The 12,991-nt window shown below is 36.5% G+C and overlaps 1 protein-coding gene across 6 annotated transcripts in view; it reads left to right on the forward strand.

Annotated features, from left to right (window-relative positions):
• The window catches only part of gulp1a (GULP PTB domain containing engulfment adaptor 1a), a 163,977-nt gene that overhangs the window by 131,255 nt on the left and 19,731 nt on the right, over positions 1-12,991 (forward strand). For all 6 annotated transcript variants that reach the window (XM_083536310.1, XM_083536309.1, XM_083536307.1 and 3 more), the window contains one exon: positions 5,261-5,322. In XM_083536310.1, the coding sequence (XP_083392436.1) occupies positions 5,261-5,322 (62 nt within the window). The remainder of the gene's footprint in view (positions 1-5,260; positions 5,323-12,991) is intronic.

Genomic DNA, 12,991 nt, shown 5'->3' on the forward strand with positions numbered 1-12,991 from the left:
CTGATGGAGGCTTTTGTAAATAAACACTAGGAAATAAATAGGTATACCATTTAAAGGTCGACTGATTGATCGGGACGATTTTTGGCTTTTTTTTAATTCATCGATTGTGCTGCAAATTAGGCCAATTATTAGGCATTCGTATCTGACACACTAAACCGTGCGTGTACCTTTTTGTTCTTTCGTGAAAGAATATAACTCTTCCAGTCCAGCAGGTGGCAGAAGTGTGTATTTGGCAGAGTTATATTTTTATATACTTATATGGTTTGTGTTGTTTAATAAATGTTTTGTTTCAGCGATTTTCTGTATCAAGTGTTATTTAACTGTTAAATTGCATGAGATGAAAGGAAAAAAAAATCTGCCAAACATATTGAGCAACAAAATCGGGAACATAGCGGATTCTAAATATCGACATCGGGCAGAAAAAACCTATATCGGACAACCTCTAATACCAGTAAAAATTTATTTTGGCTTCTCCTATTAAGGGTCGCCACAGCGGACCATCCGCATGTTTGATTTGGTACATGTTTTTACGCTGAATGCCCTTCCTAACGCAACCCTCCCCATTTATCCGGGCTTGGGACCGGCACTAAGAGTGGCTGGGGTTGGTTCCCTGACCGGGGATTGAACCCGGGCCGCAGCGGTGAGAGCGCCGCATCCTAACCACAAGACCACCAGGGAACCAACCAGTGCAAATACCAGTGCACTATTTAATTTTTTAATCTCCTTTGTTTTTTAGAAGATGTTCCACTAGATTTAAGAGATTTGTGGAGATTTATTCAGCCACTAGGGTGTTAGTAAAGCCAGGTACTGATGTGGGTGAGGTGAGAAAGCCTGGGGTGCATTTAGTGTTCACATCCATCCCCAAAGGTGTTCAATAGTACTGAGCTCTATAGCAGGAGGTCTTCCACTCCAACCCATGGAAAGCATATCTTCATCAAGTCAAGTTTATTTCTATAGCGCTTTTCACAACAGACATTGTCTCAAAGCAGCTTTACAGAAATCAACAGTTAAGATGAACGATGTGTATTTATCCCTGATGAGCAGCCTGGTGACTGTGGCAAGGACAAACTCCCTTAGATGTTAAGAGGAAGAAACCTTGAGAGGAACCAGACTCAAAAGGGGAACCCATCCTCATTTGGGTGACATCAAGTGTTTGATCATAAATCTTTCAACAATACAGAACACTGGAGAGAGAGAACTAACATGGAGCACTGGATTCATGGAGCTGGCTTTGTAGACAATGGATTAGGATCTGGATTAGGTCTGGGTCTCGTAGTTCAAGGGAAGGGAAAACGTAATGCTACTCCATCCAAAGACATCCGGTACAAGTGTGTGCCTCCAACTTTGTGGTTATAGTTTGGGAAAGAACCAAATATGGCTGTGAAATGTCAGGTGTCCCAATACTCATGTCCATATAGTGCACCACTGCCCAGGTAATGTCAAACAACTAAGTCAGATAAGTAGGAATTTAAGCACATACTGTTTATATACTGTACATATAGTGTGTAATAGAACCTGATCATACTGTATATGCAAAATTGTCAGCAACCTATATTATAGTTGTGATGGGATCCTTGTTTTTGGTATGTATTTGTGTGTGTGTGTGTGTGTGTGTGTGTGTGTGTGCGCATGCGTGCAAACTCTTCCCGTATTGGCTTCATAAGGTTTATGCTTAACTTCCTGTATGCTATGTGCTAGGATCTTTGTGACATTCTCACTAAAGCACCATCAAAAGACTATTGACATTAATACAGGTGTTCTGAATGTCAAGTCATGAGAGGTTATTAAATACCTTCATAATCTATAGAGACAGATTTCCAATAATACATTTTTCCTTCTGCACATACAGAGAACATGTGGTTTTCTTTTTTCTTCGTTTGATTTAACCCATCCTGCTATAAAGGGAAAATGCCACTGACACAGATCTTAATTTCAAATTATCTATTTAACTTAATAACATTTGTTCATTTTAGACATTCCAGCAAAAACATTGACAGAACCTCCTTCTGTGCGGAGACTTTCAGTCTAATGAACTGGTCCAAACGTAAACTGAGAAGCTAACTGACACTGACTCTTACATACAGTATATAACTGATATGAATGGAAATTCGGTGCCACTTCTGAGTCTGGGTTCTCTTAACGTTTCTTACTCATACAATCTCAGGAAATATTTCCTTGCCATTGTCACCACTGACTATTTGTAATCTATTTATTTCTGTAAAGATGCTTTGGGACAATGTCTATTGTTAAAAGCGCTATGCAAATAGTGTATATACAGTATACAAATATACAAATAGTATAACCAGTGGCTTGCATATTAGGGATAAACTTATATGCACTAAACTTATAGGCACCAACATACAGTATAAATGAAAATTTTGATCCTATTTATTTCTGTAAAGCTACTTTGGGAAAATGTCTATTACTAAAAACAAATTGAATTAAACTTGATAATATGTTAAGGCGCTGGGTTGCCGATCGGAAGGTCTGAGGTTCAAGCCCCGGTATCGCCAAGCTGCCACTCTTGGGCCCTTGAGCAAGGCCCTTAACTCTCTATGCTCCGGGGGTCCCTTACGAGGGAAATATCAAGGTCCGTGACGTCAGAGTGACGTCGGGCCGCCTTCCCGTGGGCTCACCACCTGCAGGAGGGACCGTAAGGGATGGTGCTGTGAGGATTGGGCAGCAGTCGAAGGCGGGGGCCTGCTTAGACTGCTGCCCCCGTGACCCGAATTACGGATAAGCGGGAGAAAATGAATGAATGAATGAATGAATTGATAATATCCTGACTTTTGAAAAAAAGGAGGACCAGCTTTGTCTTTCATTAGGTCACTGATTTTACAAAGCATATAAACAGCTGCATTGCTTATAGCTTGAACAGCTGTATTAGGCATTGAAATCTACTGTACTGTAAATAGGATTGTTTCTATGTTTCTAGTACACCGTACGTTTCATTGAACTAGAAACCTTTAAACATAAAAGTAAAACAGATTAAACAGATTTCAAGTCTATGTATGTATGAATTTTTGTATTTTTTTATTTATTTATAATAATAAATCATAAATAAGGGTCACCATAACAACTTCTTTAACTTCTGTTCATTTAAATAGCACATTTAACTGCAACTTTGTTAACACATTAATAATTTCACACATAAAAACAAACACAAATACAGGTTCCCAAATCACTATTCAATTCAAAAGCACAACTAAAAAGATCTTCAAGCATCTTCAAGTGAGACCTGAAGCCCTCTATAGATAAAGCCTGGCGAATGTAGATGGGGCGAGCGTTCCACAGGAACATCCAACAGCACATGATTTGTTGATCTTAGTGACCTACATGCTGTGTAAGACCCTACAAGAGTTCCAATGTAATTTGGAGACAAGTTGTGTATCGCTTTAAAAACTAATACTAAAATGTTTAACTCGATCCTGTACTTGACTGCCAGCTAATGGAGAGTAGACAGCAGTGGAGTGATGTGTTCCCTTCATCTCTACATACAGAGTATTACAGTAATCCAGTCGAAACAACAATTTTAATATAAAAAACATTTATACACATTTACTTTTGGCCCTTGGCCCTCAATCAAGTTTGATTTTTGGCGTTTCATTGAAAATAGTTTGGGCACCTCTGAATGTTCTGTAATTGTGAGAGAGGTCCGAGAAGAGTCAGCCTATTCCAGCCAATCAGTATCAAGTATGAGGGTTGCGTTAGGAAGGGCATCCAGCGTAAAAACGTGTGCCGAATCGAACATGCGGATCACGAATACGGATGATCCGCTGTGGCGACCCCTAATGGGAGAAGGCAAATGAAAGAAAGTTTAGTATTAAGTATTGTGGTCAAATATTATATATGTACTCTGGTATTATAGCTCTAAATATTCAACATGCTTGATTTTGTCAGGAGATTCATCTCATAAAACCCATGAAAAATCTACTGTGTGCAGCTTTTGACTGAAGCAGTGGGATGTACAGCCATTTCCCGTGATAGTTATTCCAGTGTGTGCGTTAAATCAACACACAGATTATGTATTCCACAGGGGAGATGTGTATCATCTGGCAGAACTCAGCGTGTCCTTTTACTCCTCTCAGCAGGCCGCTTTCATTCAGCTTTTATCAGCATTTATTCACCTCTCTGATTACAATCCAGACCTCCTCTTCTAATAAAAAAGAATGTTGAATTTGGCAATGTTTTTCCTTCGAATATCTTGATGACCTTCTTGTATTTAGACTGTGTGTGTTGGAACGTTTTGGGAATTTCTTTTTATTTTTAGCTTCTCCAATAGGGATTTATTTAGTCTTATGGATTAAAATAGCAGTAGGATTCAGCATGATAAATCTGTATCCATGAAGTACATAAAAAATATATATATACAGTACAGACCAAAAGTTTGGACACACCTTCTCATTCAAAGAGTTTTCTTTATTTTCATGACTATGAAAATTGTAGATTCACACTGAAGGCATCAGAACTATGAATTAACACATGTGGAATTATATATGGAATTATATACATAACAAAAAAGTGTGAAACAACTGAAAATAGGTCATATTGTAGGTTCTTCAAAGTAGCCACCTTTTGCTTTGATTACTGCTTTGCACACTCTTGGCATTCTCTTGATGAGCTTCAAGAGGTAGTCACCTGAAATGGTCTTCCAACAGTCTTGAAGGAGTTCCCCGAGAGATGCTTGGCACTTGTTGGCCCTTTTGCCTTCACTCTGCGGTCCAGCTCACCCTCTAAACCATCTCGATTGGGTTCAGGTCCGGTGACTGTGGAGGCCAGGTCATCTGGGGCAGCACCCCATCACTCTCCTTCTTGGTCAAATAGCCCTTGATGCCTTCAGTGTGACTCTACAATTTTCATAGTCATGAAAATAAAGAAAACATTTTGAATGTGAAGGTGTGTCCAAACTTTTGGTCTGTACTGTATAAGTGATGTATATTTGTTATTGTTTATCCTCCTTAGCCCAAGTGTGCATATATTTCTTCATGTTTAGCCAAGAAATTCATTTTGTTAAAGAATTCCATAGTGCTGTTTTAGCCTGTAATTTGCTCAGATTCTGCCAATAATCACACTATTCCAATTGTACATTATTGATTTTGGCATTTGGTCTTGATAACTGAATTAGGAGACATTCTCCATCTTATTAAGCATGTACTAGAAATTGATTTTGTGTTCAGAATTGGGAGATGTTTCTTCATTTGCAGCACATTCTACATATTTTTGGAGCTCCTTCACTTAACAATGCTTAATCTCCTTCTAGATAAATCATGGATGCATACACCCGAAGCCCTGGCCAAGCATTTCATTCCCTACAATGTCAAGGTATGTATTTCTCTTTCATGGGTAACATTACAGGTTATTAAGCAGTGAGGTTTTGGTTTTAGAGTCTTCTTTATAAACTGTTCTTAATATATGATTGCAAGTAATTTATGTTTTGAGAATGAGATTATATCCTAGAGGTATAAGTTATAGCAAAAAAACTGTCTGTGTATTAACATGTTTAATATATGACCCTGGAAACACTAAAAGCAAGGACACTCATTTAGGAAATAAAAGGAGTTTTATTCGGATACAAGTATTGAGACTTTTCCAGCCATATGTGTTTCTTCCTCAAACTGTTACCACATATTTTGAGGTAAATTATACATTTGGAGTATCTATGATACATGTATTTTTCATACATATTTGTATACCATTGCATAAATTACTGCCTGATACATAATATTTTATTTATAATTAACAATCAAATGATTCATTAGTTGGAAAGTAGTTGCTATGAATACAGGTGCCATCAGTCGTCTTCTTAAATCTTGGTTGTCAGTGTTGCTGATTAAAAATAGCCCTTTGTTACCAAACACTAGGTAACTAAATTAGGATAAAAGTTCTAAACTTTATCTGTGAGATCACAGGGATTATGTATGTGAATATTTGATCTGTTAACTGGTTGCATATGTCATGACTCAGCCAAAGAAAATCTATTGCTATCTGTGTGTTTACTTTATTTAACTCAGTCGGTGTAATGGTGAAGAAACAGATCCAATAGGCCACTTGATGGAAGGTTTGCTGAGAAATTGTCATTCTCCACTTGTAAAATTATTTTTTGGCATTTTTATAAAAAAACAAAAAGACAGTATTTTATTTTAATACATGACCTGGCTGCTGTATTTTGTTTTGTATTTAAGTTAAGGTATTTGGTATTTTATTTTAAAATACTGTACATACTGTACATTTTGATGTATTCCTTTCCCAACCCTGGTTCTGAACAGCTCTCTTACAGTCCTGCCACAGCATTTCTGTCAGGTTAAGGTCTGGACTTTGACTGGACCATTGCAAAACTTTGAATCTGTTCTTTTTCAGCCATTCTGTTGTAGATTAGCTTTAGCTGTCAGACAAAAGGCCTCACATTTGACACTAGAATACTTAGCTATTTAGAGGAATTCATGGCAAACTCAGTGACTGCAAGTTGTCCAGGTCCCATGGCTGCAAAAGAAGCCCAAATCATCACCCCTCCACCACCATGCTCGTCAAGTGCTGACATGCTGTGTTTGGTGTTTGCCAAACATAGTGCTGTGCATTATGGGCAAACATCCTCATTTTGATCTAATTTGTTCAACAGACATTGTTCCTCAAATTTTTGTGGATTGTTCCTGTTCTTTGGCTCATACCTGAGCCATGCAGCCTTATTCTTTTTAAACAGCTTTAATTCTTTTTTTCTGGCAACCCTTTCAAACAAACCATACTTTGAGCATTGCTTAGTCTGACTTTGAAGTGAATTTACAGGGATTGGCAGAAGTTTTCCACTTGTGAATTATGTTGCTCTCTGTAGATTGATGGACTTTAAATTGTTTTGGAAATGGCCTTATAACCCTTCCCAGATTGATAGGCAGTAGCAAATGCTTCACTAAGAAATTTCTGATGTCTCTCCTCTTTGGCATTGTGTTCACACACATCTGAATGCACCCGACCAGCAAACTAAAACTTTTATAGACTTCTCAAACTTATTGATGATCAAATTATCAAGGGGCATTTGATTCACAGCACCTGGCACCTTCTTTACCCCTTATATCCTGTGGACGCAGTAAAGGTGTGCTTAGTTTTTCACACATGGCATTTCAATTTTGGACTTATTTTGTAAAATAAATAATTAACAAAAATAATGTAAAAAGTAGTGTGTTGTTGACCTGAGCTTTTATTTATCTAATTTGAATGAGGCCTGATAAGGACCGGGGGATTTTTATTATTTCCTCATTCGTAAAAACATTGAATTCAGAAAGGGTGTACTTTCATTTTCACATGACAGCAGCTAGTTCTTATTTTAGAGAGTTTGTTTTAGTTTAATGACACTTTAATAAGAAATCAAACTGAACTCTCTTTTTAAAAGTTCATAATATTGAATCCTTATTGTGGTCCTTGAACAAACAGTGTTCACACTGTAATGTCATATTTCTTTGAATAATATGGCCACTAGAATTTCTGCTGATTGATTACTATTATTTCTTATCATTAACTATATTTCAGGATGAAATCTTTGGTCATATTTGTCAATTATTTCATAACACCTTGATGGAAGGTGGCAGCCCTGTGGTTAAGGTATTTCACTTTGGATCAGATTGTAATGAGTAAAAATCTGAGCTCTAACACACTGTGAAATGAATCAATCAATTAATCAGTCAGTCTATCAGTCAGTATTAAGTTTGTCCACCAAACAATTAAGGGGCTTTGCAAAAATGAATGGATGGATAAATTCCTGTATTTGTAAATCATATACTGTGCACTGTGCAGCTTGTATAGCAGTATAGATTTACTGTCCTCTGAAAATAACTTATTATTGTCAAAAAAGATGCCTTGTTCTGATTACACCTTAAGTAAACATGTCAAAACTGTGTGTCACAATTTAGTTTCAGGTTGTTGCTGTATATATATATATATATATATATATATATATATATATATATATATATATATATATATATATATATATATATATATATAGGGGACGCGAGATATAACCGATAATCGAGATAAACGAAAATCAATATGGCGGCAGTATATTAACGTGTTTGAAATTTCTTTATGTACATGATGTGCGTTAATAAATGAGAATGTGCATGCACGTGTTTTTGGAGGTTTTTTTACACAACAGCGTTGCCGCGATTTGTTTGATGAAGGCATGCTATAAAAATGTACATACATGTTTGTTTACACTAAAAGGCATATGTGCACTAACTAACAGTAGAGATTTACCAGTATACAATACAAACCACCGTCGATTCTCAAAACAAACCTTTATTATATTCTCCAACATTGCAAACACAAAGATCGCTCACAAAATCACAAACGTGCGGGGTGTAGTTCGTTTTTAACAAAAAGGTAACCAGTGTCAACATTAAATTGTCGAGTCATTTCACTCTGACACACAGCTCTAAAAAGTATCCTACACCTGTAGCATCTGTAAGGCTTGATTTTTATGCCACTTCCGCGAGTTCTTCTGCGGCTGCACAGTGCCGTCTCACTACCGTATTTTTGCGTATATAAGATGCACCCTTGGTGAGGGGTATGTAAAACTTTCTATAAGACGCGTCTTATATACGCATAAAGTACGGTAGTGAGATGGAGATGTGGCAAAAGCCGGCGATTGGTCATGCGGATCGAGATAACCGACGTTAAGTGGCAGATTTGCCCCCCTTGTGCTAGAGATATTAGGGTTCGTCGAGATAAAAGAATCGACATAACCGATTAAAAATGCTAAGACAAAGCGTTACAAAGAGTAACAAAGAGTAACTTGCATCGTAACTCAAATCTAATTGTTGGCAAGAAGCCACAAGTGGCTCTTAAGTTCGGATTAACATTTCAAAACAGAGTTTGTATTAATAAATTACATAAAAATGTTTGAAAAACGATTTTATTATTGTCTTATTCATTTAGTATAAAACATTAATGACAATTTTTGTTACATTTTTTACAATACAGTACATATATATATATATATATATATATATATATATATATATATATATATATATATATATATATATATATATACATACATACAATAAAATTCAATAAGTAAATGTAAATTGAAAGTAAAACTAAATTTTAAGGTTGCCCTGTATATATATATATATATATATATATATATATATATATACACAATAAAATTCAATAAGTAAATAAATGAATGAATAAGGATGACCTGATCATTGCTTGATTTTCTATATATTTCAAACATATTTGTTTCCTGAAAACTTGTTTTTCGTTTGCGCATTTACTTTACTCACGGTTATTAAGTTGTGTCGCCCAGACAGCAAGGCAAGACATATTATCATTTTTATTAGGGAATGTTGTATTCGAGGTGGCTCGGATATTTGGCTTTCTATCTCAGCACAGCCGTACCTCTGAAGCACAGCAGGAACTTATCTGCATTTATTACCCTTTTCTCATTTCGAGCCCCTATGTGCGTTTCTGCTTTTTTCTTCCACAACCTCGATGCGTAGCTACACGGCTAAATCAAAGCCCTTTCTTATCTGCTTGTTATTTGAGAGGAGTACAAAAAATGATACAAAAAGAGCTAAATATCATACACAAACAAACACATGAATGGTTCGATGCACACACACTCACACACACACACACACAACATGATGCTGCTAGGAGATTTTTATACAAATAGTGTTTTTTTTTTTTGTTTTTTTTTTTTTTTATTATTATCTTTTCCCTTGGCTGCTCACCACATCTGTACAGGAAGCTGTGTGTTTTGTTCTCTTCTCCGCTGCACCAGCTGTTACGGGATGAGAGCCTTTTTCACTCTGTTGTAGCTCCTCTCAGATGTCTTATTGAATCCAGGAACAGGGAAATGTACCAGCTGGAATTGAGCTGCCAAAGCTTCTCTCTCACCAGGAGTCTAGAAATGTTATCCTGCCACCTTGTCTCAGGTGATGGATGAACAGGAATAGATTTTCAACCTTGTGTGTTCTCGTGAGATCGAAATGCGCGTTCAAGTCCAGACAATTATTAGATATTTGGAGGGAGGAAAGTGTGCAGATAGATGCACGGAGGGATAGCGGATTGAATAGACTGGCAAAACCACGACGGGTTTAATCCCTGCTGCCTGGGATATAATACATCAATCGGCATAACCTTCAAAGTGAACTATAATCTTTTTAGCCTTGTCATGATTTTGTCATTCACAGTTATCTCGATAATCAAATCTCAAATGCCTCCTGGTAAGAAATATGTCACTACATGCTGCTTTCAGAAGAACTTTTTTGAGAGAATTTTAATAGAATAATAAAAACAATAATAATAAAAAATAATAAAATTATATATATATATGGACCGAACAACTTGTGTGTAAATTTGTCAGTAATAATGGTTAGGTAGGTGGTACATGTCAAAGTAACATTCACATAAATACCAGGACCCACGTTTTCCCAGAAGAACGTTACCCTGAGCATTACACTACATCTTCATTGAATCCTGGTAAAATAATTTCCCAAAGTAAGCGACTTAGAAATACTCAGGTGATTTATGAAAGAAAGATGATTCATCAGACCAGGCTTCCTTCCCCTGTTGCTCCATGGACCATTTCTGATGTTTCTCTGCCTATTTTAGCTGCTTATCTCTGGTGGTGTAGGGGTCAGAATGGGCACTTTGGCCTGCAGCTAGACAGCTCCATATGCAGTGGTCTTGACTGATCTGACCCTTTCTGTCAGATCCAGCATTTCCTTTTTTTTCACCAGTTTATGCTACAGTGGCACTTTTGTGTTTAGCAGTTGTCCTTCCTGTAAACATTTTTGTAATTACAGTACTAAGGGTGTGAATCTTACAACAGCGTATTATCGCCAATATGGTATTTAAAAAAAAATAATTGGAAGGAAAAGGACGTGTATTTATTATTTTTCGAAAAATTGGAGTTTTAAACTAGAAAATTTTGATATTTTTTTTTCTCAAAAATTGAAACAACTTGAAGATTTTGAAACTTGAATCCATTTGAAAATCTATGGAACAAACTAAAGATCAAAGTTCATAGAAGAGACCCACGGAACTCGAATGTTTGTGTGGAAGAATGGGCCAAAATCACACATGAGCAATGCAACTTGGAAATGTTAAGTTTAAAAATTTCCTGCCTCCTCCCCTTTCAATTCTTTTTCATCCCGTATTGGCCCTAATACGCCGTCGTACAATCTTCACTGGTTTCACGATTCGATTATGACTATCATGTCAACGATTCGATTCAGTGCGATATTACATCTTTCATTTTTAAAGTTACTGCAACTGGCTACATTTTCATCAATGAATACAAGCAGTCAGATATAATCTGACTTGAAATCTCTTTTTATTTTATTTGCTTCAAGAAAGTACACTTTCTGAAAGTAGCCAACTTCAAACATAACTGCAGACAGCAGGTCCAATTAGAACTAATAAACACTAGTAAATACTAAAAGCAAATGTCAAGTACTGTACCTGAGTACTTATATATAGTGTAGTGTACTTAAAAAAAAAATTTTAACAAATGTATAAAAATGTAATTATAACCCAAAACAAATAGTGCAGTTTGAGCTGATTTATTGTGTAAATATGTTCAATCTTCAAAAGCAAAACATTCTGCAGTGCTCTAATACAGTGTGTGTATATATATATATGCATAGGCTGGACTTGGTACATCTCCCTACAAGCTTGCTGTATTGGAGATGCTTTGAGTCATTTGTCCAGCCCTTGATAAAATCAGTGAGATCCTTACTCTTGCCATTTGTCCTGCTTCCAACAGATCAACTTCAGAAACCGAATTATTGAAAAAAATTGCTGCCGATTATTTCCATCTCCTTGATAGCTATCAATGTATTGAGATAATCAGTACAATTGTTTTGATGTTATTGTATGGCTGATCGGTGTCACTCCTTTACCTGAAAATCTAAAACTCTTGAATCTATTTTCCACATAATGCCAGATTTTCAATCTGCTTGCATTCACTCCTAATTGGCAGTGGTTCCCTCTAGTCATCCTGAATTGAGACTTGTTTGGGCTCTGCATTTGAGGGATGATCGTTGAGGGATCTTTGACGTATCTGAAATGATGTTTGACACATCAATTCAATTAATTTTTATTTGTATAGCATTTTTAACAATGGACATTGTCTCAAAGCTCAAAGTTAAAAGCTTTACAGAGACAAAACTGTTATATAGTTGCATATAAAAGTGGATGTGCCTTTGGTGCCTATAAGTTTCTTCCGTATAACTCTTGTTTGAAGTTTTTTCCTTAATGAGCGAGCCTGTGGCAACTGTGGCAGTGAAAAACTCCCTGAGACGGCATGAGGAAGAAACCTTGAGAGGAACCAGATTCAAAAGGGAACCCATCCACCTCTGGGTGGCACCGAATGTCCATTCATTACATTTCCTTCATTGTGAGGTGTGCAGTAATAGTTGCTGAAATGCAAAACTGTTCATGCAACCTGTGATCCTTTGCCATTATAGTAGACTGTTGATTTGCTGAGTAACTTTTAGGCTGTTCAGGTGGAACCATCCCCAGCTGTAAAAGAAATAACTTATAGGATAATTAATATAGTCTTATAGGATGACATGATTTGTATTGCAGCTCAGGAACAACATACTGTATCACGAGAGCTCTCGAAGGTTCTCTTCTCACTCAGTAACAATGCTTTCCTAATTATTATTATTATTTTTTATTTTTTTTATTATTATTATCATATAGCACTTTTCACAACAGACATTGTCTCAAAGCAGCTTTACAGAAATCAACAGTTAAGGTGAATGGTGTGCATTTATTCCTGATGAGCAGCCGTGGCGACTGTGGCAAGGAAAAACTCCCTTAGATGTTATGAGGAAGAAACCTTGAGAGAAACCAGACTCAAAAGGGGAACCCATCCTCATTTGTGTGATATCAAGAGTTTGATTATAGTCTTTAAACAATACAGAACACTGGAGAGTGAGAACTAACATGAGCACTGGAGTATAAGATTATAAGTAATGTTTGT

Source organism: Silurus aristotelis (assembly GCF_946808225.1).
Source record: "Silurus aristotelis genome assembly, chromosome: 3".
NCBI classification, from domain to species: Eukaryota; Metazoa; Chordata; class Actinopteri; order Siluriformes; family Siluridae; genus Silurus; species Silurus aristotelis.